The following is a 25658-nucleotide window of genomic DNA, read 5'->3' on the forward strand; positions in this document are numbered from 1 at the left end:
CAAACAATTAGAATGCCTCCAAACCCACAGGTGTACCAAACCAATTACCCAGCTCTGATGACTCGTTATCCTTATCAGCCGTAGTAAAAAAGTCTGTAACTCTGCTCGTCTCGCCGTCATCCTCTAGCGGCCACTCAACCTTGACGCCATTCGCCTTGCCCTCGAGCATATCCTTGGACGTGCCCCAGTCAAACCGGCACTCATGACCCCATCCGAACAACGGGTGCATGCTGTTCTTCATCCACGCGGTGCATCGCTTGTCAGACGAGTATCCAGATCCCCAGCCCATACCGTCTTCGGTGAGCTCGCCCTTTGCTTCGGATAGCACCTCCAGGGTCGCGTCGCGTGTCACCTTGGCGCATACTGAAGCAGCACTGACGCATGCGAATAAGCTGTCGGCCTTCTTTGTCACCGTGATCTTTGCTGTGGGGAAGAAACGCTGCAGCTTGGCCTGGTGGGCGGCGGGGGGTCCGACGGTGTCGACATAAATCTCCTGGACGTTGACGCCGGCGGCGTAGGCAGCCTTGATGAGCTCAACAGTGGCATCCAGGGCCTGGGCGTTGAGATTATAACGTGTTGTAGGATGGAGCATGCCGGCGGTGATATCCCTCGCCGAGAGAGCCTTGATAGCCCACCCGCACTCGGTGTGCAGGTCAGAGCCAGGGGTGCAGATGGTGCGCATGAGCTTGGAGCGTACGGCAGGCGTGAGGACCTTGGAGTCGTCAAAGTGGTGTGTGTCGCGGAGGAGGGAGTCCGAGATGGTCAGCGGGAGGAAGAAGACGCCGTAGACCATGGGGCCAAGGACGGGACCGCGGCCGGCCTCGTCGACGCCGAGGCAGCATGGGACGGCCGAAGCGGGATCCTCGGGGGAGGATGGGAGAAGAGAGGGCGGTACGACCACGTGGGTGAAGGAGGCGCCGGCGAGGGCGGCTTCAGTGTGAACTGAGGGTGGGATATAGGTCAAAGAGGAGGGAGTGTCGTCGATGGGAGCGTCCAGGGGGGCGTCCATTGGGACATCGTCGGTCGATGGTGAGTTTGTCATGATGGAGAGTAGAGTCGGATCGGTGAGCACCAAGGGCAATAGTAGCGGGTATCACAACTGATACCAAGGTCAATTGGTGAATGGGAATGTGTCCTGATCAAGGAGTTTATTTGAGTACTAGGCTATCATGATGAGGTTGGAGTTGAGCGAGACGCGTCGAGACGCGTTAAGCACCTTGGCTCCACTCCATCGGTACGTACCTATAACCCGCTAACATCGCTTCAATTCTATCATGTACAACACAATCCAATCTCATCGCTATCGGCCTCCACGTCTTCCATGGCGACGCTTATCTTGCCAATGTCTAATCATAAAAGGCGAACTATCCGCCGAGGGTTATTCTCGCACCACTGGTCTACTTGGTCGGCCCATGTAAAGAGCAGACCAACCCGCTCCCAGCCGTCGCACGACTAGCGGACAACCAGGCTGATCTTCTTGTTCTCGACAGAGCCCAGATAAATGCATATCCATTCCGTTTTAAACTCCAAACCCCTCTGGGCCAGACTCGCCAGACCTGCGTAGAATGGATTATCTGCAATCGATGTATGTAGACATGTAAGATGCCCAAACAACGTCAAGTGGGAGCCCTCGACGACAACAAAAGCAGATGGTGGGAAAACCCATGCTTCTAACCGGACTGCCTTGGGGTTGTCGGAACGGTTGATTCCAGCCTGGAAAATCTCCAAGTACTCGGAAAGGGTGAGCAGTGACCCGTCGTCGGCTTCCAGGACAACAGATGCCACGGCACTCTTGAAGGCAGACTTGTATCCGCCTTTGTATAGACCAAGCTCACGATACTCGACCTCGCCGTACCAGTTCATCCACGACCAAGTCGGGAATATGTGCCTTGGCCTGGGCAGCTCTTCTAGGCTATAGCCCGCCCTTCCCGTGTGATTCCAAGCAAGCCCGGCCACAAAAGTCTCCTCCAGGGTCCTTTCTTCGTTACAATAGAAAGGAATGCCCCAGATCTGGTCGATTCTGTCCGAAAGAATTTCAAACTTGCTGGCGATACCATCGAATGCCTTGAGGGCGTCGGAAGGACACGGTAGCTCCCTGGCCGAGTATACCTGGATCATTTCCAGGAACCGCACAAAGGCGGCATGCGAGCCCGGACGGACAGGTTGGCCAAAGGGCCGCCTATCGTTCCATCCCAGGATTCCAGGTCGCAATGTGCGGTCGAATTCGCGCTTGTGTGGAGCATGCAGCTGATCCAGCGAGCTCTCAATTTGCTGGCAGTATTCCAAGTTGCTCCAATGGTCGTTCCTTTTTGGCACATTCGTGACGCTCTCATGACAGTTCATACCGTCGCATTCAAAGTACATTTGGTCGTCGGTGAAAACGAGGCGGCGACGGCTGAGAATGCCTTCTTGGAAAGGCCACGCCCTTTTAGACCATTTTGACGTTTGGATCGCGGCGTGAGGATGCCTCATGGTTGGCACTATTTCGATGTTGCCAATCTTGACAACTTGCTGTATGCTCCGTGGGCGGTATCCCGCTCCCACTCCCGGCAGCCCGTATTCCACACTGCTCCTGGCAGCAGCAATAATGGTCAGTTCTGCGTTGTGATATATCAGGTTCATCTGTTCCATCTGATGATCTCTGGCCCCCTCGTGATCCTAGTCGATGCAGCACAGATCCATCCAGAGATATCGGAATCCCAACTTGATAGTAACCCGAATAGCATCAGCAAGGGTGTAGGGGAGCGAGGTCAGGTCGCCGAATTTTGTGATGCCACCAAATCTGAAAGGCAATTCTGCCATCTCGGGGGAACCCCATACGTAGCTCAGAGCGACGTAAGGGGCATGTTTTGGAGCTGGCTTCACTTGAAGCGAATGGTAGTCCAGCAAGCAAAGCCCTGCAACTTCCCTGCTAGTTCTTGAGCACAGTGGCTTGTGGTGATGTTGACAATAGGTAACCCATGATCTGGCCAGCAACCTGTCAAACTCTCGGCTAACGATCCGGGCCGTGATACCTGGTGGCTCACAACCATCGCTCCGTCGAGCAACTAGACACCCTTTGTTCTTTGCACCTTGTTCCAGGGCCTGTCGAACAGAAGGCAGAAGATGGACGTCGCTGCGGTGGAAACCTGATGGCGCGAGTGTCAACATGATGGAGTCATTGCCACAAGTGGCTGGAGTCCCATGGCCGATAGTGTTGTAGCAGTGACGGAGAAAGCTCAACGCAACAAGCTCTTCGCCGCCTTGATCGTTGTTGAGTTTCTCGGTAAGCTCTGGAGAGTCTATGCGCGAGCCACATAACAGGCTGCACAGGTCACAAGGAGGGTAGGCCGGCTGCTTCTGGTAATAGGTTCCAACGTCGGCAACCTTGATTCGAAGGTTGATCGATGGTGTAGCTCCCCCGAGAACTGCTTGTAGGGGTAGGTTTGAGCAAGTAGCGCACAAACCGGAACTGGAATGCCTGATCTCTACGGTCGGAAACGAGCTGGGGTATTCGCTGTCAAACGGGAGAGTAATTAGGGGTGACGGAGGAGAGTGGTCTTCGGAAGGTTCCGACATAATGATAATAGCACAGATAATGAAGGCGTATTGGCGTCAAAAGAATGCGGTAGGTTGGCAAGTCTTGAAGATTCTCAAATGGACTCATACCAAGATTTGGATAGACACTGGCAGACTGTGATCACATGTTCCGACTTATATAGGGAAGCAGCAACGCGCAAGTATCTTAGAGGAAGGAACAAGACTTAGGAGCTGCGTAAAGGCAGGGGCCAGGGGGGTCAAAGTAGAACAACGTCATGAACGATCTGGATTGGCCAACCCTCCATAGCTTTGAAAGAATTGTTGCTTCGATATCGTGTATTGATCTCAATTCGGTGCTAGACAAATCATGCCTCCTTGGTAATGTCGTGACTTTCCGAGAAGGAGAAATGAATCGCATCCTCTCCCACTGAAAACTCCCCATCCTTCATAGAGATGGGCGTGTAGCCCAATGGCGCGGTAGTCTCAGAGCTATCCGACTCGTCGTCAGATTCTCGAGACTCAAAGCTCGGCTCTGTGGTCGCTTCGGACAGCCGACCTACTTGCGGCTCCTCGGCAGTCAGGGGGCAGTACCTCCAGTCGACCCAATAGCAATTCCCCGCGAGAACGTGTACGAACCACAGTGCCAGGTTCACAGTCAGGTCTTTGTAACTGTCGAGGTCGCCTTGGTGATGATTCGTCCAGGGGATGGAGACATATTCGAGTAGCCCATCATCCACGAGGCTTCTTCGAAGAGCCTCGTGGCTATTACTGGCTCCTTTCTCTTATCTAATTAGCTTACAACTGCTTCAGAAACACTGCGCTTGCAAATACGAACTCGGAACAGCTGCCCGCGGTCTCACTCGGAAGATGAAGGCCTCGCCACAAGTCAAGATGCACCCGTAACGACACCCGTGGGTGACACAGTAAGTAAAGGCCTGCCTGATGGGCATGAAGTAATTCTTCTGTATCAATGCCTCCTTCATTTGGCCCTTTTTGTCGATGAAGCCACTTCTGAAGAACTTCTCACTGCACCATTTAGATGCCGTCTTGTACTCCTTGGGGAATCTCTCCTGGACGGCTGAAGACCCACGCTCGTCTGGTGACAAGGCGTGATGCACGGCACCAGAGTCGGGCCTCACCGACATGTGTCGCTTCCTCGGTTTCTGCACACGATTGGATTGTGAGCTGCGTCTGGGTGGCTGTTTGCGCTTCGCCCGGCTGTTTACTTGGGGTTCAGCCTCGTGCTTCTTGTGCTTTCTCGTTTTGGAGTTCCAAATACTTGGGTGGAACTCGTTTCGAATAGACATCAGAGCCGTATTGACAATGGTCTCGTTCCATTTGATGATCAAGCTTGTTGTTGACTTCTCGTCGGTAACGATACAATCGGACTCGGGGAAGAGGGTTGGGTAAGCTGGCAGAGATCGGCGGGTTCGGCGGGCGTCATCCAGCAGAGAGCCAGCAAAGACAGCCTCCAGGGTCTTGAAGTCGAATTCCTTCCATGGTCTAAGTTCTTTAGGCCAGTGAAAGTTGCGGGAAGCTGTAAGGGGCTTGCTATCTGGCTCAGGGTGAACAACTTCGGGGTTCTTGGCCGTGAGGATTTCAAAGATGGACGTTGCTGAGGGCTGAGACTCCATTCCGTCGAAGGTAAAAGAGGGTTCGGGGGGGGGGTATAAATACTACGAGAGCGTACGACTCGTGGAATGTAGCACAGATCACATCAGCCAGTCGAGGACTATTCCGAGACAGGGGGCTATTTAAAAGACGCAAATCGCGGACGAGGCTGGTCGAGATACCCGACACTGTCATCAAATTAGGAAGTCAAGCTGATATGAGGCCCACGGCACACACCATCACGGATGCTGCATGTTGGTGATGAGAGCTGAATGAGACAGCATACACGCCCATGGTTGGTCGAGACCCCGCCGCCGAAGCGTCACGCCATGCACGTCGGATGCTCCCTCGTTTCCGAGAGGTGGGAGGAGCCGCTGCCATCGAGCCTGAGCGATCATCGAAGGGGTATTACTATGAGGGTATTATCGTTGAGCTGTCCGGTTGGTGAGGTTACAGACACCTGTTCATACCACAGCATGCCGAGGAAACGCCCCCAGACCCAAGCCTCGTCCATCAACGACCTACCGCCATGTACGGGACCGAAACTACACCAGTTCCAGCATCATCGATCTCCGATACAATGGATGGAGAGGCTAGATGAAGACAGGGGTGACGGCTCCAGTGCCGAGGCTTATATATTTCGGGCTATCATACGTAAGAAGCAATATGCTATCAAAGTGGTACGTACGGCTTCGTTGTATAAAACATAAGTTGCTGATCTGGCCAGTTCAAATTCTGCGACCCTTGGAGCTCTGAGTACTACTGGGGCCCCCTCCTGGGTGAAGACACGCCTCTGGACACTGCAGCTTACTATACCGACCCCTTTTTTTGCCGAGTGTCGAGCTTACGGTCGAATCGAAGGCGCTATAAGGAGCGGGAAGTTGAGGGCTGGAATTGCGGTTCCTTGCCATGGCTACATGTTCCTGAAGAAGGCGGACGAGAGAATACTAAGTGATCGAGGAGTCGACCTAGGCTTGGACGATGTCGACATTGACTTTCAGCAAACGGTCGAAGGTGGTTGTCGACCGAGAGCCATCGTCAAGGACTTTGTGCCAGGAGACTCTGGCGTAAACGAGAAGAGCGCAAAGAGGATACTCAAAGGCATAAGAGCTCTAAATAGGCAAAAGGTGTACAACAGGGACATTCGGATAGACAATTTTCGGAACGGGCAGCTGGTCGACTTTGGTTCTTCGTGGACGGAGCCACACGCTCTCATGAATGCGCTGGGTGCTCGAGACGTTAGGGGCCAAAAGGCTTCTGATCTGGCCTTGTTTGATGACATGATTGAGGATGAAGGGATTGTGACAGAGGTGAGGGGGTTGCCGAATTCAGAATATTGTACCAAGCTGCGGTCGTGGGATAATTAGCTATGGTGCACAAGGAGGTTGTTTGAGGGGTGGGTTTATGAGCATGTAACGATAAATGCAGCCGCGTATGTATATGGATGTTTCAACTGAACCGTGTTAGAAATTGGCGCTATGTTGTTGTCTGGATAGACAAGAAAGTCATGCACTTGGAGGCAATACTTGGCCACTGGATCGAACTTTGTGGTTTGAAAAATACAGGCTTTATAACTGGTTCTTAATCGGTGAAGTGTGTCTGTCATGGGCTTCTTGTTCAAAAGGTTCAGTACAACAGCGCCCCCAGGTCTTTGTGCCTCATGATTCACCATGGCTCTAGACATAGATGATCAGTTGAATTTAATGTTGAACACCTGGCGTGGATCAAGAGCCTTGGCAAAGGTCTCGTCCAAGTCCAACAAAGCGCAGGGTGGCTTCAGCCTAGAATTGAATTATATATCATATCCCAAGGCAGGATTCAAGTATCTGCAGGCACGTATACTCGCTTTGTTGTTGTTGTCAAGTTATTATTCGACGTATTAATCGTTGATTGGTGTGTTGTTGTGGTGGTAGTGGTACTACCTCAAGGTACCTGGCCCACTGTGCCGGTGTGTGGCCTCCACTGGGCGACGGGAGCATTAACTGGGGACCCTCTAAACACGCCCCAAGCTCCCGACCCGGTCTTCAACAACACCAACCGCGTCACCCGGCGCGTCTTGTATTTCTCGTCGCATCCCACTTTCGACCTCACACGCCAGCATCGCGACCGACCAAACGACGCAGAGTCTCAAGACCAACAAACACAAGAGAACACCGACGGCACAAAAATCATGGCCCCCCGCGGTGGCCCCAGGCGCAGCGAGGCTGCCGAGCCGCAAGCTTTCCACCAGCTCGGCGTTCGTGGTCGGTGAGTTTGCGCCCGCCAATTTCGACATTTCCACCATGCGCGTCAATCCTAGAGTCCTAACCTGGCATTTGCAGAAAAACTGGCGTGGAATTGATAGATACCGGAGAGCGCGACGAGTATGGCATGCAACCGCTGGATGACCTACTCTCCTCGCCAGAGAGGGGTCCTTCCGGAGCCAATCAACAAGACGACGACGACGACGATGATGATCAATACGACGACGATCAAGGCAGCGAGGATATGGACATTGAGACGAGTGCGCCAGCTCCAACCGTGCACACAAGGGCACCACCAGAGACTAACATGACCACAGGTGCAGGACCGGGTCCGCGAACCCTGCTTAAGGAGCGAAGCATACCGTACCCTATTCCTCGCAGTCGGTCACCCGTAAAGACACAATTACTATCTCCTGCCCGAAGGAATCGAAACCTAGAACACCTCTCGTCACCAACGCGACGATCCATTGCCGAGGAGCGTGATCCCACCGTGACGCGAAAACTCGACTTCGGAGCCAAGTCCTCAGGACGCCCACGAGGTGGCGCGAATGGAATCAACGGCTCGCTACCCGAGGAAGAGGAGGAGGAGGATGCGGACGAGACGGAGGACGCCGACGAGCCCGAGCAGGAAGAGGAGGTGTCGGACAACATGGATCTTTTGGAGCAGTCTCTACAGATGGTCGAGGCCATGCATGGAGACTCTGTGTCGCCCGAGCCTGAACCTGAACCCGAGCATTCAGAACCCCCATCAGAAGAAGACGAACCTCCCGTGAAGCAGCCCGTCGCAGCTAAGAAGGGCCGTGGACGACCCCCAAGGCCTAAGCCTGTGCAACAAGAGCCGGAGGAGGAACCAGTCGAGGAGGAGTCCGAGGAAGAGGCCGCACCTGTAGCATCCAAGAAAGGAAGAAAATCGAACAAGCCTGCACCTCAGCCCAAGCAACCCAAAGCAGCCCCAGCATCAAGAAAACGAAGAGCGGAGCCGGAGCCGGAGCCGGAGCCAGAAGAGGTTGAGCAGCCTGAAGATGAGGTTTCAGAACAAGAGCCCGAAGAGAGCGCTCCTCAGGCCAAGAAACAGCGTACCACCTCTGTCAAGCCTTCAAAACCAGCCAAGGCGGCTGTATCAAAGGCTCCAGGCAGGCCCAAAGGAAGGCCACCGCGCAGCAAAGCTCCAGCGGAAGAGGCTGGTGAGACTTCGTTCGCCGCTCTTCAGCGCGGCCCGCCAATGCCCAAGTCGCGAGGCCTTGTGTCTGTTCGTCACGACGCAGAAGAGGTTCGGACGACGAGATCTGGCCGCCACTCTTTCAAGCCTCTGGACTGGTGGAGAGGTGACAAGGTTGTCCAGGAGGAGGAAGAGTTTGACGGCGTGACAGGCCGGGATAAGTTTGTTCTGACCACCATCAAGGAGGTTATCCGCAAACCTCAAGAGGAGGCGCCCGTTAAGAAGGCCAAGGGCCGTGCAAAGGGCAGACCCAAACGTGCTCCAGAGGTCGAGCTCGAGCTCGAGGACTGGGAGCTCAACCCGGGCGTTGTCAATGGCGAGGTCATTCTTTGGGAGCCGGAGCACGAGCTACACCCCCCGGCCGATGACGAGCCTGTCGAGGTCATGGAGGATCGTGTGGCGATAGCGGGCAACGCCATTCAGACTAAGGACATCCACGACACGACGTTCCGTTTCGCCAAGACGCTCACGACGCCGTTTATTGGTGCTGGTATTGTCGATCTACCCCGGGCTCCGATAAGCGCCCAAAGAACTCACGCAAGATGCACATGGTCTTCTTTCTGCATTCTGGAAAGGTGCTTGTCACCGTCAACGAAGCTTCGTTCCGGCTCTCTGCTGGAGGCATGTGGTTTGTACCAAGAGGTGTGTTGATTTGATTCCGTCGTGTCGAGACTGCCAGTTACTAACTCCCTTGCAGGAAACTACTACAGCATAACAAACGACTACGACAAGCCCGCTCGCATCTTCTTTTCCCAGGGATGCGAGGTGACATCCCAACCAACAGAAGGAGAGCGGTCCCAACTGTCCGTAATGGCATGATCGTGTGCGAGACGGTGTTGTCACCCCTAGGAGGAGTTTCGTGTATATACTGGGACCTGTTGCCGTCAAGTCTGGCTGCTCAGGGAAAAGGAGTTTTTCTTACTGGAGGCATCCCTCTTTTTTTTTGTCGGTAACCTCGGGACGTGCGGGTTTGAGGGTTTCAAGCCATTGTTGAATTCTGGCCTCGAAGGGAGTCGTATCAGACAAGAGGTCGACGTTACGATTTATGTGTTGTTAGGGCGGTTAGGTTGTATACCATTCATGAAACATGGCAATTCAAGTCTTGGGCTTGCTGTAATGAATTTGCGGTCACGTTCAGGTTGAGCTGGCATTGACAAACGGTGATCCATTCAGGCAGGACGTGTGAGCGATGTACATTGAGATGGGTATCTGATGACAGCTTCACTCTAGTTAGGGAGCGGATCTTGAAGACACCAAAACACACCAACTCAGCTATTCATCCCGCCACCAACTCAGGAACACTTGTTCACGATGCATGCAGGTAGGACGTCAAATAGGTCACTGTTAAAGATCCACATCATGGTTGAAAATGTTAACCTCGAGTTCATCTACTCTGGTGAAGTGTAGCCAAGCTTATCAGCCGACCCAGACTTCAAATAGCAATTTCCAAAAAACAAAGCCGTACTCTAACTCGTAGAGACAAACTTGCTCCTAGGCGCCCAAGACACACAAAACACTCATCAGGCTCCCTTCCTGCCTGTCCAAAGACAAAACATGTGCTCCGAAAACACCATGCAATGCGATGTCATGTAATAAGATGCTCAGTAATCAATCAGCCTCAACTTCTTTCCAATATCACGACGACGGGCCTGTGCCTGCGCCGCCCGCTCCGAAGCCCGCGTCTCTGCAGTCGTCTCAAACTGCACGTGGCGAGCCTTGAGAGCCTGCAGAAGCATGCCAGCGTCAAAGAAACCATCTGGAAATATTGTTAGTAACAATTTGTATACAAAGGATTTGGCTTGGAAACTTACATCCACCCATCTCGTCATCCTCACTAAAGGCACTGCTCTCGTTGGTGGGAGACGTTGTACCAGTAGCAGAGCGGAGGCTGTCAACGGCGGTGATAGGGCGTCCACGGCTCTTAACTCGGCTGATGGGTTTGGGCCTCTCGACCTCGACCTCGCGAGCACGGCTGGCCTTGCCGGTAGACATCTTGCGGTTGCTAATGCGCAGGATGCGGCGGATCTCAAGGAGGTAGCTCTCGAGGGTGTCGACAAAACGCTTGGTCTGGCGATGCTTGCTGGCAACGCAGATGGCGAGTCCATCATCCTTGATAATGTATCCAATACCGAAGCCATCTCCAGAGGTAGGACCGAATCCAAACTGGCGAAGAGCAGGGTTTCCGCAGTTGGACGTAGAGATGATGGTGTTGTTCAGCTTGTCCCATCCAGAGTCGGCAAACATGAGAGGCAGGGGGTTCTGATCCCGCGAACGAGAGTTGGTGCTGTATCCGCGCTCGCGCGAGGAGGGCTTCACCTCGACACCATCTGTAGATGGGAATGAACCGTTGCTGACGGGCGATCCCACACGGTCCGAGTATCCATCGGGGCTAGAGTAACCTGTGCTGTTCAAGTTGCTGTCAAGGTCCTCATCCAGGCTCCTCTGCCACACAGAGAAGAGGGCATAGAGGTGGCGATCGCAACCCTCAGCCTTGGAGCACTGTCGAGTGTTGGCAGTGTGCTTCTGGCAAGCCTTCTTGAGCGCCTCGATCTTGGACTCGGCCGGGTTTTCAGCCCAGAAGCTCTGAACAAAGTCGACAACCTCGGGAGAGACAGTTCGGATGGCCTCGGTTCGGCCGTGCAAGAACATTTTGGTCATGGCCGGCTCGTAGGTGCACTCAACTCGGCCATACAGACCGTAGTAGGCGGCCTGGAAAGCCATCTGGACAAAGGCATCGGGGGAGAAACCCATCGAAGTGATGAAATTCTTTCCATAGTGGCTAAAGTCCAGGGTCTGGAACTCGTTCTGCTCAATCAAGTCGGCCAACCTAGTCTCAGCAAATCGTACGGCGACGCTGAGTTCAGGAATCATGTCCCACTCGAGCTTCCGGGGGGTAACGCTGACATCGCCAAAGCTCTCAGGGTCACGCTTGGAGGGATCCGGACTGGATGAGGCCCAGAGCGAAGGGGCCATGCCGTTGATAGTGCGGGCGAAACGGAGGATGGTGTCGGTATAAACGTCACTAGCGAACCGCAGAACCGTGTGGCCGTCGACGCCCGTGTGCTCAAAGTTGATTCCGGCGCTTCCGTTCTTGCAGACAATGATCTGAAGCTTGTCGTACCAGCGGTTGGTGCAAGTTCCGATCTGGACACCCTTCTCAATCTCACTGGTCCCGCAAAGCATGTTCTGGCACAGAGCAGCAGCATCAGCAGGCTCCGTGTAGTCCAGGCAGAGGACGAAAAGAGCCGAGTCGACAATACCGAGAGAGTCGGCGTTGTTGGAATCAGGCTCGCTGGTAAGGACGTCTCGAAGTCCAGACCAGACCTTGCGGTTCTCAGTGCTCAGAACACCCAGGGCACCCTTTGCAGCCTCCTGAATGGGGATTTGAGTGGCATCATCGATGATGGTCTGGAGGTTGATGGAAATGTCCTTCTCAGACATGATGAGATCTGAGTTGTCATCCAGCACATCAAACCAGTAGAATTGGCCATGGCACATGACGACGATGTGCTTCGACTCAGGGTCCTGCTCGATCTGGCAACCGGCCTCGGTAGGGACTCGGGCAGTGCCAAAAAGTCGTGAAAACTGGTACATGCACAGGGGGGTGCCCTTGATCTTGTCTGGGGCAAGCTCCTCCTTACGGACGGCTCGAACAAACTCGAGGGATGAGACAACCAGGGATGCCGCTCGGGTGACCTGGTTGTTGCGGGCGGGGGTCGGATCATCCTCCAGGAGGAAGAAGGGGTTGAGGTTGAGAACAACGGGGTTGTCGTAGTTCAGGTAGGAATCATACCCTGTCAAGTGTTAGTGATGATTTGAGAGAGTGAAGGAAGTGGTACATACAAAACTGCTCAATGTAGCTGGTCTTTCCCTGGGCATAAGCCTTCAGCTTCTCCTGCAGCTCAGGGCCATCGCCCTTGAGGAACTCGTTCACAGCATGCTGGGTCTCTGCGTGCTCCCGGGTCGTCTGGAGGGGCTTAAGGGCTTCGAGGTATCGCTTGCAGGTGGCATCCAGCTCAGGGATGGGTAGCTTCGGGAGCTTGTCCTGGCCGGAGAAGGTGATGCCGCCCTCCTTCTTGGACTCGTTGTAGGTAGCCATGGGAACTCGCTTGTAATCGCCGTTGAGTCTGGCGGACGAGTCACGTCGTTGTTGAGGAAGTTCAGGGATCTCAGGGACAGAACGAGGAACCGAGGCGTCGATGGGTGCCGACTTGGGAGTGGGCTCAGAAAGTCTCTCTCCAAGAGGCTGGGGAAGGGTGAAGGTGCGGACTTGAGTCATGGTGTCAGTTGTGAGGGTCGTAGGAGTCGATGAGAAAACGAAGTCTAAGCGTAAAGAGGTGACACGCTTGTGCTAACGTTGAGGCCGCGGAGAGCGGTGCGGTAAAAGTAGTGACAGTTTTCTTGGAGGAAATAGTCTGGCATTACACGATGGGCATTCTAGTATTGGAAGAGATGGGTTGATGGGTAACAAGAGTCCAAAGGATCAACTCGAGAGGGCACAGGGCTCTGATATAAAGCAAACGGCCATGACCTCGCTGACTTAGACAAGAGTCAAGTGGACCCGCCACGCACCCTCCGCACACCCTCCGCACCCAACTGGGGGTAGCCGAGCAAGAGGGATGGCTTCTGGGGGAGTGAGGGCAGGCAACGGCTGTGATAGGGCCAGCAGGCCTGTCAAGGCAAACGGTAGGTGATGAGACTCCTCCGCAGGTCCGACAGCCAGCAGTGCCGAACGAACGTGGGTGCAGGGAGTATCGAGGTAGAACGATCCAGGCACGGAGACTTACCGGGGACGGGACGGAGCCACAGCGCACAGCTATGCAGAAGGCGAGAAAACCCCGAGCAAGACGAGAGCCGGTAATAACAAGCTGATGCCGAGTCGGTGGGACGGTATCACTGGACAAAGCGTCTGAGGCAGGTTGCGACAGGGCAGGGGACTCGAGGCATCAAAAGAAGCACGAGGCTGGCCGGCTATGTACCTGGACAAACGGGTGGCATCCAAGAGCAGACAAGTAGGTACCTGAGAGGCCAGGAACGGTTCTCCGCAACGTGTCGCTCGGGTTGGAGGGGCGCTGTGCCGTCACGGAAGGCTCCCGAGCAGTGGCCTTGCAGCAGTCAGAAGCCGTCTAAGCTGGAGGTTGTCTTCGGACGACGGGATGTTGACAATAACGGTGCCAGACTCGGAGCCGTGACGGAGAGCAGAGGCAATCGACCTAAGCCTGGACCGGGGACGGTCTGAACAGGATCCACTCCCGACAAGTTGGAGGCCGAGGGGCGGCGTGTAACTGGCTGGATAGGTGTGCTTCTCCAGCGTTTTGGCCAGCTTATGACGGAGAGTGTCCGGCCTGGGATGACAGTCTGAACGCTGAACCCCGAACCCCACGATTCAGCCTGTGATGAGGGGAAATCAGCTGCGAGAGCATTACCGAAGTTGGGGTCTCGTCAGGTGGCAATGCCATGTCTCTCTTCCCCTCTCTTGTGGCTGTTTGTGTCCTCCTGCTGCTGAGCGCACGCGCCCTCGAGATGCCCGGGGGGCAGTCGAGTGCCGCGGTCTAATGGTCTGATGTCTTTCATGTGCCGGCCAGAGTTTGAAAGGTTATCTGATCTGATCTGATGGACGTTCCTGCTGTCACTATGTTTGGGTGGGCGCGATGGTCGCTTGCGAATTCAAGACAACTAGAGTGGGACTTGGAGAAGACCGGCCCCGGCGTCATGGGTCGCACTCGTCGCCTGGGCTGACGCTGGCCCATTCATACCTGGCCGATTAGTATCCAGGGATCGCAGACTCTCTGGGCCACATTTCGGTGCCGGTAGCAAGTTTGACGATCCGGGGCGTGTTCTAGGCTAGACTTGCTCGCGACCAACATGGCCAACGCAAGCGGGAGCGCTGGGTAAAGCTCTACGCGGAGAGGCCTCAAAATCATGGCTTGTGATTATTTCTCCGGGTTGCTTCTTGCTCGAGAAAATTCCGCCGTGATACCGGTGCTATCCGAGACGGAATGAAGACTTTGATGTCCTGTACGAGGATTGTTCAAGAGGGTGTGATAACAATCAAGGGTGTGTGGCAATGAGCCAAGCCGAGAGATGGCAAGGGAAGGCAGGGAACCGACAACAGCGCAGAGCTTTCAGATCTGACAGGGAATAACATTGCGGTACTGGTCTCCATGCTGCTGGGCAGTGTTCGCATTCCCGAGGGCCAACGGAGCCGGTCCTGGAGGGTGTGCCTTGCTGGACGGACAGCGAACGGCTGGGACGGCCGGCCACGGTCAGGGCCGTTCTCGGTTCGGTCCAAAGGACGCCAGGCAAAAAAGCTTCGATACCACAGCTTCATTTCGTCATGGCCGCGCCCCGAAACGTGGTTCCCGCAGTGGGGAGCGGCACCAAAAAAGCAGGCCGATGACGGGCACCATGGAAGAGAGCAGACAGTGTGTGTGGGTGGATTGGATCCTCCAAAGGTGACTGGATGGCGTGTCATTGAAGGCCTGCAGGATTTGCTAGGTTGTTGGACGAACGCTCAAGGCCGAGACATTGTTCATGGGGAAATTTTTACTTCTTTTCTTGGATTCTGGCTTGACGAGGGCGCTCGTCCAGCGTGGCAATTGGGGGAAGGAAGATGGGGGATCCCGCGGGGTAACCCTGCCTTGCACCTTCCTGCTTGCACCTTGGACCTTGCACCCTGTTGTCGCCTCAAAACGGGCGTCTCTCGGCATGAGCATTGTATCTGTAGAAGAATTTCCATTACTGGGGCTGGATTCTCTTGTTTGATCTCGAGGAAATTTGATTCTGCAACGCTATTTCAAGCGTGCACCAGCTGGCGCTTGGATATCTTGCAGCTCGGCTTTCAACCGAGGTTTTGCGGTGATGTCAGGTGATTGGTCACGTGCTCTATGATGTCATTGTCTGATCCGAAACCCCGGCGTTGTTCTCCAGCCGTCCCGCCGAACTGGGCCCTTGGCCGGCTCTGTTGCTCCTCTTCCGGAGGCCCGGATCCGGCCCCGGTTCGATCCACACTCAACAAAAGCCGGACGGTATGGGTCTGCTTCGGACAAGTGAACGGGGCCCACTATCATTACCTTGTACATAAGATGGCAGCCTCCCTAACTTCAGTTCGCAACCGACTTCGCTGATTCTTGACTGGAAATTGCTCCTTTCCCGCAAAGCATCTGCTTTTAATTACCCAGGTATGGTGCACTTCTTTGCTTCATAGCCGCTCATGCTCTCCCTTGGCATTATCGGCAAGCTTCGTCAACGCGCAAAATCCATGCAGTATTCTGGACGCCAAACCACCTGTTTGATCTTGTCCCAGTCTGCTTGACATGATAGTCGTGATGGTAGATGATCTAGTAATGTGATCTTACGCGGCCAGCACTGGAAGATGAATATCATACGGATACCGGCACGTTCTTCGCTTGGGGAGGCCTCATCTACGTCGCAACGAGTAAGATCGCGTAGCTCCATGACAGGGAGATGGTGATGATTTCCATGAGTCGTCGTCTACGATTGAAAACTGCCAGGAGATTTTTCCAGAATAAGCATCTCATTCGAGCTGTCAAAAGGACGCGCTAACTTATTTCGGAGTTCCATTCGAGAATGACTGGCGCTATGCCGTTTTCGGAAAGCCATTCGAGGTCCACTTCTGCCTCGTTTCACAGCCCTACGAGCATAGCATCCTACACGGACAGTCAATCCGACCGCATTACAACCTTGAAAAGAGGTTCCTATGGTTTTCCATTGGCTCAAATCTTTGTTTGTCTTCTAGAATAGGAAAAGTCATTCGAGATATGTTCGAGAATTGCGCCTCAGCCTCCCAGTAGCTAATGGATCTGCCCAAGCTTCAATCAACAACCCACAACTTGGGGATATTGTGGGACGTTGATGATGAATCCATGAACAAGGTTGTTTTTGAGCTTTATGATAAATACAGTCGTTTTACCTCGCTTCTTAAAGTCCGTCCCATCTCAAACTCCATATCCAACTCTTCAACTATTCAGCCCCCTTGACTACCTCCTCTCGCTCAACCTTCTCTCCCTAATAGCATTGTTCAATCTTAGCTTTCATCAGACGAATAAAGCATCATGATCTCGTTAGTCAAAAAGGCCATTCGGTCACAGCGTAATAAAGCGCCAACAACGCCACCCGCACCACCCATGGAACTCCAAGAGACTCGGCCTCAGACGACAAACAAACAACCACAATGCATTCACCGCGATGGATCTGAGCCCTCAAATGAGCCATGCCCAACTTGCGCTGCAGACGAGAAAGCCGCTACGAAATACCGATGGAAGATCATTCTTGGCCTCGTGGCACCCTTTGCCCTTCAAGCCCTTGACTCGACAATGTAGGCAATCCGTCACCTGGCAACCCCAACGATGCTAACCTCTTTTTTAGTATCGCAAGCGCTCTACCTTGGATTGCTGGAGATTTTAGTGAGATCTCACAACTAAACTGGATCGTCTCATCATTCAACCTCACATCGGCCGCCTTCATTCCCTTCTGGGCACAGATGGCTGATGTATTTGGCCGAAACGCCTCCCTCAACGCAGCCGTCATCTTCATGCTGATCGGCAGCGCGCTCTGTACAGGCGCCCCTACCAATGCGTTCCCAGTTCTTCTACTTGGTCGAGGTTTCCAGGGTCTTGCAGCAGCTGGTCTCAATGTTATTGTTCGTACCATTCTGGCCGACAAGGTGTCGCTACAGGAGAACGCCAGAAACTGGGCCATCTTTGCGCTTGTTGGTGGCATCTCTTATGCAATTGGCCCTGTCATCGGTGGTAAGTTGCTCTTCCCTGGTCGTTTCGCGTCACTTTGGAGATAGCTGGGACTGACATGGACTGCTAGGATATCTTACCAACGCGGACTGGAGATGGTGCTTTGCCATTAACCTTCCCATTGCCGTGGTGGCTCTTGTCATCATCTTCTTTATCCTACGAAAAGAGCTTCTCGGTCCTCAGCCCATCCCCGAGCTCAACGAAACCGCCGAAACCGGAAGGAGGACCAAGTTCATTGCCAGGCTCAAGACGGTGGATGTCGGTGGTCAGCTCCTGTTCATCTTTGGCTTTGGCCTCATCATCCTCGCCATGACTTGGGGTGGTGCAACCTACCCCTGGGGTTCAGCCGCTGTGATTGTCCCCCTCGTTCTTGGAGTCATCTGCACCGGTGTCTTTCTATACTGGGAGTATCTCTTGGCTCCTGGAAACACCATGGCTGAGAAGCTTCCCTGGCAGCGGGCGATGATTCCCTGGGACTTGATTTCTAACAGAGACATTGGTCTTCTCTTCTACTGCGAGTGTGCCACGGGAATGGGCATGTACGCAGTAAGTGCTGGTCTTTCCTGGTATGGTGTACGTGTCTAACTTGGATAGGTGTTCTATTTCTGCAATATCTACTTCATTGCTGTTAGGGTATGTAGTTTTTGGCCTATGTTCGTGCAAAAAGCAAACTGACGATATCACAGGGTTACGAGCCCGACAAAGCCGGTGTACAGCTCCTGTACTTTGTTCCTGGACTGGGAGGTTTGTCCCCTCAGGTAGCCCAACATACTGCGAATTCATTGCTCACGCTCATATAGTTGGTGTTTACATCTGCTCTTACATGTGCAACCGATGGCCCCGCATGACCTTTCCCTGCGTGTTCCTGGGAACTCTTGTGGAAGCGATCGGTATCGGCCTGCTTGGCTGGGCTATTTGGGCCGATAAGCTCAGCACCATCTTTGGAATGATGGCTCTTGTTGGCTGTGGTAGTGGTATGCGATTCATGGCCTCGCCACTTCATGGAATTGGCCTGTTCAGGAACCTCCGTGCTTCGGTCATCGGCTTGATGTCTGTTGCTGTTCCTTTTGGTGGCACTATTGGGTTGACCATCATGTCGACTGTCTTCAACAACACTTCCGGTATCGACTCGAGCAGCAGCGACTTTACCGAAGTTCAGTCATCATCATCATCATCCAGCGAGCTCAAGGGACAGGCCATCCACGATGCCAAGATGGGCGTTGTGTGGGCATTCGTTGCCATTACCCCGTTTGTCGCACTAGTAAGTTTACATCTCTCTCGGTCCTCAACTGTCAGCTAATTTTTTATCAGGCATTCCCATTCGCAGCCTGTCTTGGTAATGTCAAGCTGGGCCAGGGACCTCCCAGCTCGGAGGGCCCAACAGACATCGTGGTTCAAGGTTCTTATCTCCTCAAGCTACTGAGAGGTCAGGAGAAGTTTGGAGTTGAAAAGGCGGGATACAGACTTGAGAGCTCGCATGGCGGAGGATGGTCAGGAAGCACAGGCTCGGGAGAGCGGGGTGACCAGCAAGTCTAGACTATACTATCGAGGGCGATGGAGTGGTAGCTGATTTAACGTGTTGGGCATTGACGTAGTATTTAGACAGCGATTTGTTTGACCATGACATTTCTCAAGCGCAAGATAGAATATACCCTTTGTTTGTTTAATGGCGTCAGGGAGCTTGCTTGGACAACCGTGAGACGTGTTATCACGATGGGCGGTGACACTGATTATCAGGGTGCCGAGATCGGCGCCTCAGAGTCAACTCTGTATCAAAGAGATGGTTACAACATGTTGACTCTGCCGTACTTATGACACGCATATATCCCCGGAATGCAGCTTATAACCTCCAGAGATAGCAAGGTTTCCTTAGATAAAGTAAAGAACACGGGGCGCCAAGTTCCGTCGGGCCGTCTATGTATTGCAGTGGCAGCAAATGATTAGCCAGGACCAATTCCCGGCAATAATCGCATGACCTGACCTTGGGCCTTACGGGAAAACATGGATGCGAATGCGATGCGTCTATTTTATCTCAAACCCCCGCCAAAAATGTGAAGTCTCCCATCAGACCTGGCTCGATATTGGTTTACTACCCTTTCTAGGCCAATTGAGTCACGTTATCCTCCTCTTTAACCCGCCATCATGAGGGACATGGAGGTTGACGAGGAGCAGAGCCCGAACCCCAGATTCTGGCTCGAGTTTCGCACTTTTGATGATGGCCTCTCGGAGCATCCACATGCCAAGAAGACATCGCCTTCCTCGCTCACCGCATTTCCTCAGTTCACGCAGCTCCCTCCTGAGCTGCGCCTGAGGATATGGTCCTGCCTCATCCAGCCACGCATCGTCGTCGTCTGCTGTATGCAGCGCGATGAGCGACTTGGTGAGAGAATTAAGGAACTCGACTCGCGATCTCACGGCAGATCAGTACCGGTTCTCCTACACGTCAACCGCGAGTCGCGATATCTCGCGCTGGAGCACTACGAGCTCACCTTTTCCTGGCGCATCTCCAAGCTCCTCTCAGACACGCCCGTTTCGGCGCCCGCGCGGGTCTGGTTCAACTTTGCACTTGACGCCGTCTGGCTGGCGGGCGAGTTGGAGGCTTACGACTCGTACGGCTTCAACTCGCCCATGGTGTATTTCCTGCGCCGCGAGGACACGCGGAGGGTACGGCACGTGGCCTGCATGCTGGCCGAACTGGGCTATCCGCGCCAGGAGAGCGACCAGGTTTTCGGGTGCCTGTGGCACGTCGTTGATGGATTTCCTACCATTGAGAGGCTCCTGCTGACGGTGGGCGAGGGAGATGACGAGGCCGTCAAGGGTAGTAAGCTGATGAGCCCGGACAATGTGATGCAGAAGATCTGGAGCGGGTGGCTGGGCGGATCGACGACTGAGACGAGTTCGAGGATGGCGCATAAGCAGATGATGATGATTCAGGAAGAGGACCTGTCAGGTTTTGTAGCAGATCTTTGAGGGACATAGACTGGGGTTGGGGCACGCTGGTCGGCTCGTGAGATGCGGTTTGCTTATTGGTGATTACATGTTGAGCTCAAGCTATAGACATAGAGAATTTTTTTTTACTAAGACAATTTACGGGAGTGTATCAATGATGATCACATATTGACCTTGCAAGCTAACGGCCACACCGACTCTGGTGATCAAGATATTGACCTCTTGTAGATATATATACATATTCGACGTTAGGGAGAGATGAATATCCTCCTCTCAGAGGCTTGTCTTGGGGCAGTGATCACCATGGCTCCTCTGGTCTGAGACTCAGACTGGCGCTCAAAGCGTCGGCAACATGGCGATACCATCGAAACTCCTTGTCAAAGTTTTGAATCCGGACGTCTGTAAGGTGGGAAGGAAGTGATTCGTCTCATTATCCTCATACAGCTGTCGAGCATTGGATATGGCAGATGTCATGCAGCGGTCGTTGATGATGCTAACCTTGTTCACGTGAAGACTGGACTCGTTTTGCTAAGAGCTGACCATACCATACCTATCCCATGAAAGTTTCCAGAAAACATCTCGTTGAATACATGAGGAGGGTTAAACCAGGCGCTCAGCCAATCAATTGGTGAGCGTTATCTAACTTCATCACCGGCAACTGAGTGACGTTGAACAGAGGGGTGTCTGTTGAATGGAGAGACTCCCTCCCACCGGCCATCTCGATCTAGCGCATGCTAAGGTTCATCGTGCATCAAAATGAGCAGACATGGAGAATGGGTTCCATGATGATGCATCATTCGCTCGTCCAACCTCGCCAAAAGCGGGCACTTGGGAAGCCTCCAGGTTCAGGGTAGGGTAGGTTTGGAGCAGCTAAACAGGTTGACGATCCCGACCTCGTTTTGCGGACCATCACGACATCGGCCCCACCGGCAATCCAGTTGCTTGGAAACGGCCGGCTCCAACCCACTTAGAGTACACGGCGATTGACGTATGGTAAAGATAAAGGCAGAGGCAAGTGCAATTGGGGCCACGAATTTGACTGCATCGAGTTGTCTACCTAGTGCCAATGGACGCCATCCAGCTGTATGGTACCTGGATCGTGGACCTGGTGGTGGTGCCTTGAAAGGGAGGCGGCCGCCGCAGTGAAACCCAAAAAGTTACAAGCCAACCAACCCAGGACTGCCAAACCAACAAGCACAACAGACAGGCAGGGCCTCATCTCGTCGAATCGATTGTCTGACTGTCGGTTGCCTGGACACTCAATTGGGCAGCAGCGAAAAACGCCGAATGGCTCCAGGGTCGGCTACGCCACGCCTCAGCCCTGGAGCCCAAGTGGATGCCGTGGCAGCAACCCACAGAGAGCTATGGAAGCGCCACGAAGGTGAGGATGCGACGCTTCTCAGCATGGGAGAGGGAGGCAAGGAAAAGATGGCCAGAGAAGAGCATCGACGGGCGGACCCACCCCCAGGGATGATGGAATCAGGGGCCTAACGGGTCTCTAAAGATTAAACATGCATTTGTTGACAGTTCGAGTTGCAGTGAGGCACTGACGGACCAAGCGAGGACGCCGATGGAAGCCTTCCATCAGCCTGATTGATATGGACTCCGTCCTGCAAGGATCCAGCCATGAGCGATACGTACCCGTTTTTTTCTGTCTGACTTTCTTCTCGGGTGGTGTGCCAGGCCGAGAGAGGACAGTCCCGAATGGAAGCAGGAAAAATAGGTGTGCTGCATCTCAGAGTGCCTGGCTGCCTGCATGCCTGCATTTTCAAAGTAGCGGTAGCCAGCAGCTTAGGTAGTTGGACAGCAAGGCATTCAAACCTGTTTCATCAAGGTCGTAAGATAGCCGATGTCCAGTTCCTCGCCTTCCGGCCGGATGCCCAGTTTGATAGCAGAAAATATCAGAATTTTCCTATTCATTGCCACAAAAGGTTGATCAATTTAGACACTCGATGATGGCGGCGTAGTCTAAGCTGTCTACGGTGACTCTGCCTAGACCACAGGGAGAGAAGAGCGACAAAGGAAAAAATCAATGCGGCAGAGTCAGTCGAGGAGGGGCAGTCAATGAGGGAGCTCTCGGTCAGCCTGATGTCGTTGGTGGGGCAGAAGTAGCGTGTACTTGAATCTGAGCCTAGCACCCCATTGCTGATCAGGTATTCGACACCTGGAGCTTGGCTAACCCTGGCTCGGATGCCCCGCGATGGAATTTTCGGGAGGGGAAGGTTTTTGGTAGTGGTTTTTGGAGGGGGATGACATCAACGAGCACAGGCAGACACAGGCAGGCACCGCGTACGAGCCAAACGACGAACAGACGACGCGGGAACAAACGAGAAGCGAGTGGACATGCTCGAATTGCACCCGGCGGCTTCAAGAATCTCCCAGAAGCAGCAAACCAGCGAGATCCCCATCCATTGTCCAGGAGACGCCGCCGCAGGTTCCCATTTTTTGGTGGGGCACAACAGATCTGCCAGGTGCTCGCAGCTGCTAGAGGGTTCCTCAAACGCCCCTGCACGCCCCCCCCAGCAACGCCTAGCAGCGCCCAGAAGGCGGTAGACCCCCCCTGCACTCCCCAGAAGCGACGCACATCCACAGAAGCTCTGAGGAAGTGGGCTCCTTTGGAACAGCGCAGAACCGCATCGAACCTTGGCACCCGCCTTTATTTAGCACCTTTTGTGACTGCTGCACCGCAATCCGATTTTCTTCTCACAACAACACATCTTTCAGATACCCTCTCAAGTCTTCAAATACCTCCATCACCCCCTTTGAAGCAACTGCGATTTCCTTTTCCTTTCTCCCCGCGTTCATCTCTCTTCTTCCGCATATTACACATCTTCACACACATCACACAAAATGGGTCCCGCCGTCGGTATCGATTTGGGTACCACGTACTCTTGCGTGGGTATCTTCCGTGAGGACCGGTAAGCTCTTTTCCCTTCATCATTTCTTCATCAACAGCTTCTAACCATTCTCCAGATGCGACATTATCGCCAACGACCAGGGTAACCGAACCACTCCCTCTTTCGTCGGTTTCACCGACACCGAGCGTCTGATCGGTGATGCCGCCAAGAACCAGGTCGCTATGAACCCCCAGAACACTGTCTTCGATGCCAAGCGTTTGATCGGTCGCAAGTTCGCCGACCCTGAGGTCCAGGCCGACATGAAGCACTTCCCCTTCAAGATCATCGACAAGGGTGGCAAGCCTATCATCGAGGTTGAGTTCAAGGGCGAGAAGAAGACCTTCACTCCTGAGGAGATCTCCTCCATGGTCCTCACCAAGATGCGAGAGACCGCCGAGTCTTACCTTGGTGAGACCGTCAACAACGCTGTCGTTACCGTTCCTGCCTACTTCAACGACTCCCAGCGTCAGGCTACCAAGGATGCCGGTCTCATTGCTGGCCTCAACGTTCTCCGAATCATCAACGAGCCTACCGCCGCTGCCATCGCCTACGGTCTCGACAAGAAGATCGAGGGTGAGCGCAACGTCCTCATCTTCGATCTCGGTGGTGGTACCTTCGATGTTTCTCTCCTGACCATTGAGGAGGGTATCTTCGAGGTCAAGTCGACTGCCGGTGACACTCACCTGGGTGGTGAGGATTTCGATAACCGTCTGGTCAACCACTTCGTGAACGAGTTCAAGCGCAAGCACAAGGTTAGTAATTCCCTTTCCCTCATCCCCGTTCTTTTCCTTTTGAGTTTTTGCGATTTTTTCCATGGTTTCACTCCTTGGAATCAATCGTGAATCACTGTCCATTACCCCGCCCCCACCTTCCCTATGATGGACTTTGATTTCCTCACATCTTCGCATTCTTTGTCATGATTTGTCAAAACATATACTAACCCCCCTCACAGAAGGATCTCTCTACCAACGTCCGTGCTCTCCGACGTCTCCGAACCGCTTGCGAGCGTGCCAAGCGAACTCTTTCTTCTTCCGCTCAGACCTCCATCGAGATCGACTCTCTCTTCGAGGGTATTGATTTCTACACCTCCATCACCCGAGCCCGTTTCGAGGAGCTCTGCCAGGATCTCTTCCGATCCACCATTCAGCCCGTCGACCGTGTCCTCGGTGACGCCAAGATCGACAAGTCCCTCGTCCACGAGATCGTTCTCGTCGGTGGATCTACCCGTATCCCCCGTGTCCAGAAGCTCATCACCGACTACTTCAACGGAAAGGAGCCCAACAAGTCCATCAACCCCGATGAGGCTGTTGCCTACGGTGCCGCCGTCCAGGCCGCCATTCTGTCCGGTGACACTTCTTCCAAGGCCACCAACGAGATCCTGCTTCTCGATGTCGCCCCTCTTTCCCTCGGTATCGAGACTGCTGGTGGTATGATGACCAAGCTCATCCCCCGCAACACCACCATCCCCACCAAGAAGTCCGAGGTCTTCTCTACCTTCTCCGACAACCAGCCTGGTGTCCTCATCCAGGTCTACGAGGGTGAGCGTCAGCGCACCAAGGACAACAACCTTCTCGGCAAGTTCGAGCTCACCGGTATCCCCCCCGCCCCCCGTGGTGTCCCCCAGATTGAGGTCACCTTCGATCTTGATGCCAACGGTATCATGAACGTCTCCGCCGTTGAGAAGGGCACCGGCAAGTCCAACAAGATTGTCATCACCAACGACAAGGGCCGCCTCTCCAAGGAGGATATCGAGCGCATGCTTTCGGATGCCGAGAAGTACAAGGAGGAGGATGAGGCTGAGGGCCGCCGTGTCGCTGCCAAGAACGGTCTTGAGTCCTACGCGTACTCTCTCCGCAACACTCTCTCCGACCCCAAGGTCGAGGAGAAGATTGAGGCTGCCGACAAGGACAAGCTCAAGACCGAGATCGACAAGGTCGTTGAGTGGCTCGACGACAACCAGCAGGCTACTCGTGAGGAGTACGAGGAGCACCAGAAGGAGCTTGAGGGTATTGCCAACCCCATCATGATGAAGTTCTACGGCTCCGGCGGCGAGGGTGGCATGCCTGGCGGCATGCCCGGCGCTGGCGGTCCCGGTGGCTTCCCTGGTGCTGGCGGCCCTGGTGGTGCCCCTGGCCACGGTGGCGATGACGGTCCTACCGTCGAGGAGGTCGACTAAATTCTTTGATACCCCAACAACATCAGTCTCGACTTCTAGAATGGTCAAGCATCCAGGAGTGCGATGCGGGAGGCTAGGGGTCATCGAGGGATGATGCGATGATTAGATTTCTGCCTTTGTTTTTCTGCATTTCACGGTTATGAACAGGGAAAAGCTCGGTGGTTTACCCAGGACTGTACTTTAATGAATCGATGAATTAAGACATTCATGAATGATTTCTCCCTTGAACAATGTGATGTCTTGTGATGTCTAATAACAACATAACTTCCATGTCTG

At 53.8% G+C, this 25658-nt stretch overlaps 8 protein-coding genes across 8 annotated transcripts; 4 read left to right on the forward strand and 4 right to left on the reverse strand.

Annotated features, from left to right (window-relative positions):
* Positions 1–7: 7 nt before the first annotated feature.
* MRS44_001295 (uncharacterized protein) lies at positions 8–1042 on the reverse strand (the record flags this gene model as incomplete). The annotated part of the gene is made up of 1 exon (XM_046267407.2): positions 8–1042. The coding sequence occupies one exon, from the start codon at positions 1040–1042 to the stop codon at positions 8–10; it is 1035 nt and encodes a 344-aa protein (XP_046138444.1).
* Positions 1043–1452: 410 nt separating this feature from the next.
* MRS44_001296 (uncharacterized protein) lies at positions 1453–3558 on the reverse strand (the record flags this gene model as incomplete). Its single annotated transcript, XM_065623633.1, has 2 exons — positions 1453–2658; positions 2716–3558. 2 exons carry the CDS (start codon positions 3556–3558, stop codon positions 1453–1455), a joined length of 2049 nt encoding a protein of 682 aa, XP_065480071.1.
* Positions 3559–3884: 326 nt separating this feature from the next.
* On the reverse strand, positions 3885–5153 carry MRS44_001297 (uncharacterized protein; the record flags this gene model as incomplete). The annotated part of the gene is made up of 2 exons (XM_065623634.1): positions 3885–4298; positions 4380–5153. The coding sequence occupies 2 exons, from the start codon at positions 5151–5153 to the stop codon at positions 3885–3887; spliced, it is 1188 nt and encodes a 395-aa protein (XP_065480072.1).
* A 269-nt stretch (positions 5154–5422) lies between these two features.
* MRS44_001298 (uncharacterized protein) lies at positions 5423–9411 on the forward strand (the record flags this gene model as incomplete). The annotated part of the gene is made up of 6 exons (XM_065623635.1): positions 5423–5574; positions 5858–6440; positions 6942–6966; positions 7140–7377; positions 7452–9220; positions 9290–9411. The coding sequence occupies 6 exons, from the start codon at positions 5423–5425 to the stop codon at positions 9409–9411; spliced, it is 2889 nt and encodes a 962-aa protein (XP_065480073.1).
* A 782-nt stretch (positions 9412–10193) lies between these two features.
* On the reverse strand, positions 10194–12871 carry MRS44_001299 (uncharacterized protein; the record flags this gene model as incomplete). Its single annotated transcript, XM_046267406.2, has 3 exons — positions 10194–10348; positions 10404–12386; positions 12436–12871. 3 exons carry the CDS (start codon positions 12869–12871, stop codon positions 10194–10196), a joined length of 2574 nt encoding a protein of 857 aa, XP_046138439.2.
* Positions 12872–16667: 3796 nt separating this feature from the next.
* On the forward strand, positions 16668–18896 carry MRS44_001300 (uncharacterized protein; the record flags this gene model as incomplete). Its single annotated transcript, XM_065623636.1, has 7 exons — positions 16668–16930; positions 16981–17363; positions 17431–17906; positions 17955–17993; positions 18047–18104; positions 18161–18621; positions 18672–18896. 7 exons carry the CDS (start codon positions 16668–16670, stop codon positions 18894–18896), a joined length of 1905 nt encoding a protein of 634 aa, XP_065480074.1.
* A 606-nt stretch (positions 18897–19502) lies between these two features.
* MRS44_001301 (uncharacterized protein) lies at positions 19503–20330 on the forward strand (the record flags this gene model as incomplete). The annotated part of the gene is made up of 1 exon (XM_065623637.1): positions 19503–20330. The coding sequence occupies one exon, from the start codon at positions 19503–19505 to the stop codon at positions 20328–20330; it is 828 nt and encodes a 275-aa protein (XP_065480075.1).
* Positions 20331–23159: 2829 nt separating this feature from the next.
* Positions 23160–25382, forward strand: MRS44_001302 (uncharacterized protein; the record flags this gene model as incomplete). The annotated part of the gene is made up of 3 exons (XM_046274941.2): positions 23160–23227; positions 23283–23958; positions 24159–25382. 3 exons carry the CDS (start codon positions 23160–23162, stop codon positions 25380–25382), a joined length of 1968 nt encoding a protein of 655 aa, XP_046138437.1.
* Positions 25383–25658: the final 276 nt, after the last annotated feature.

The sequence above is a fragment of the Fusarium solani genome (assembly GCF_023522795.1).
Source record: "Fusarium solani strain SB1 chromosome Unknown bctg00000000, whole genome shotgun sequence".
Taxonomy (NCBI): Eukaryota; Fungi; Ascomycota; class Sordariomycetes; order Hypocreales; family Nectriaceae; genus Fusarium; species Fusarium solani.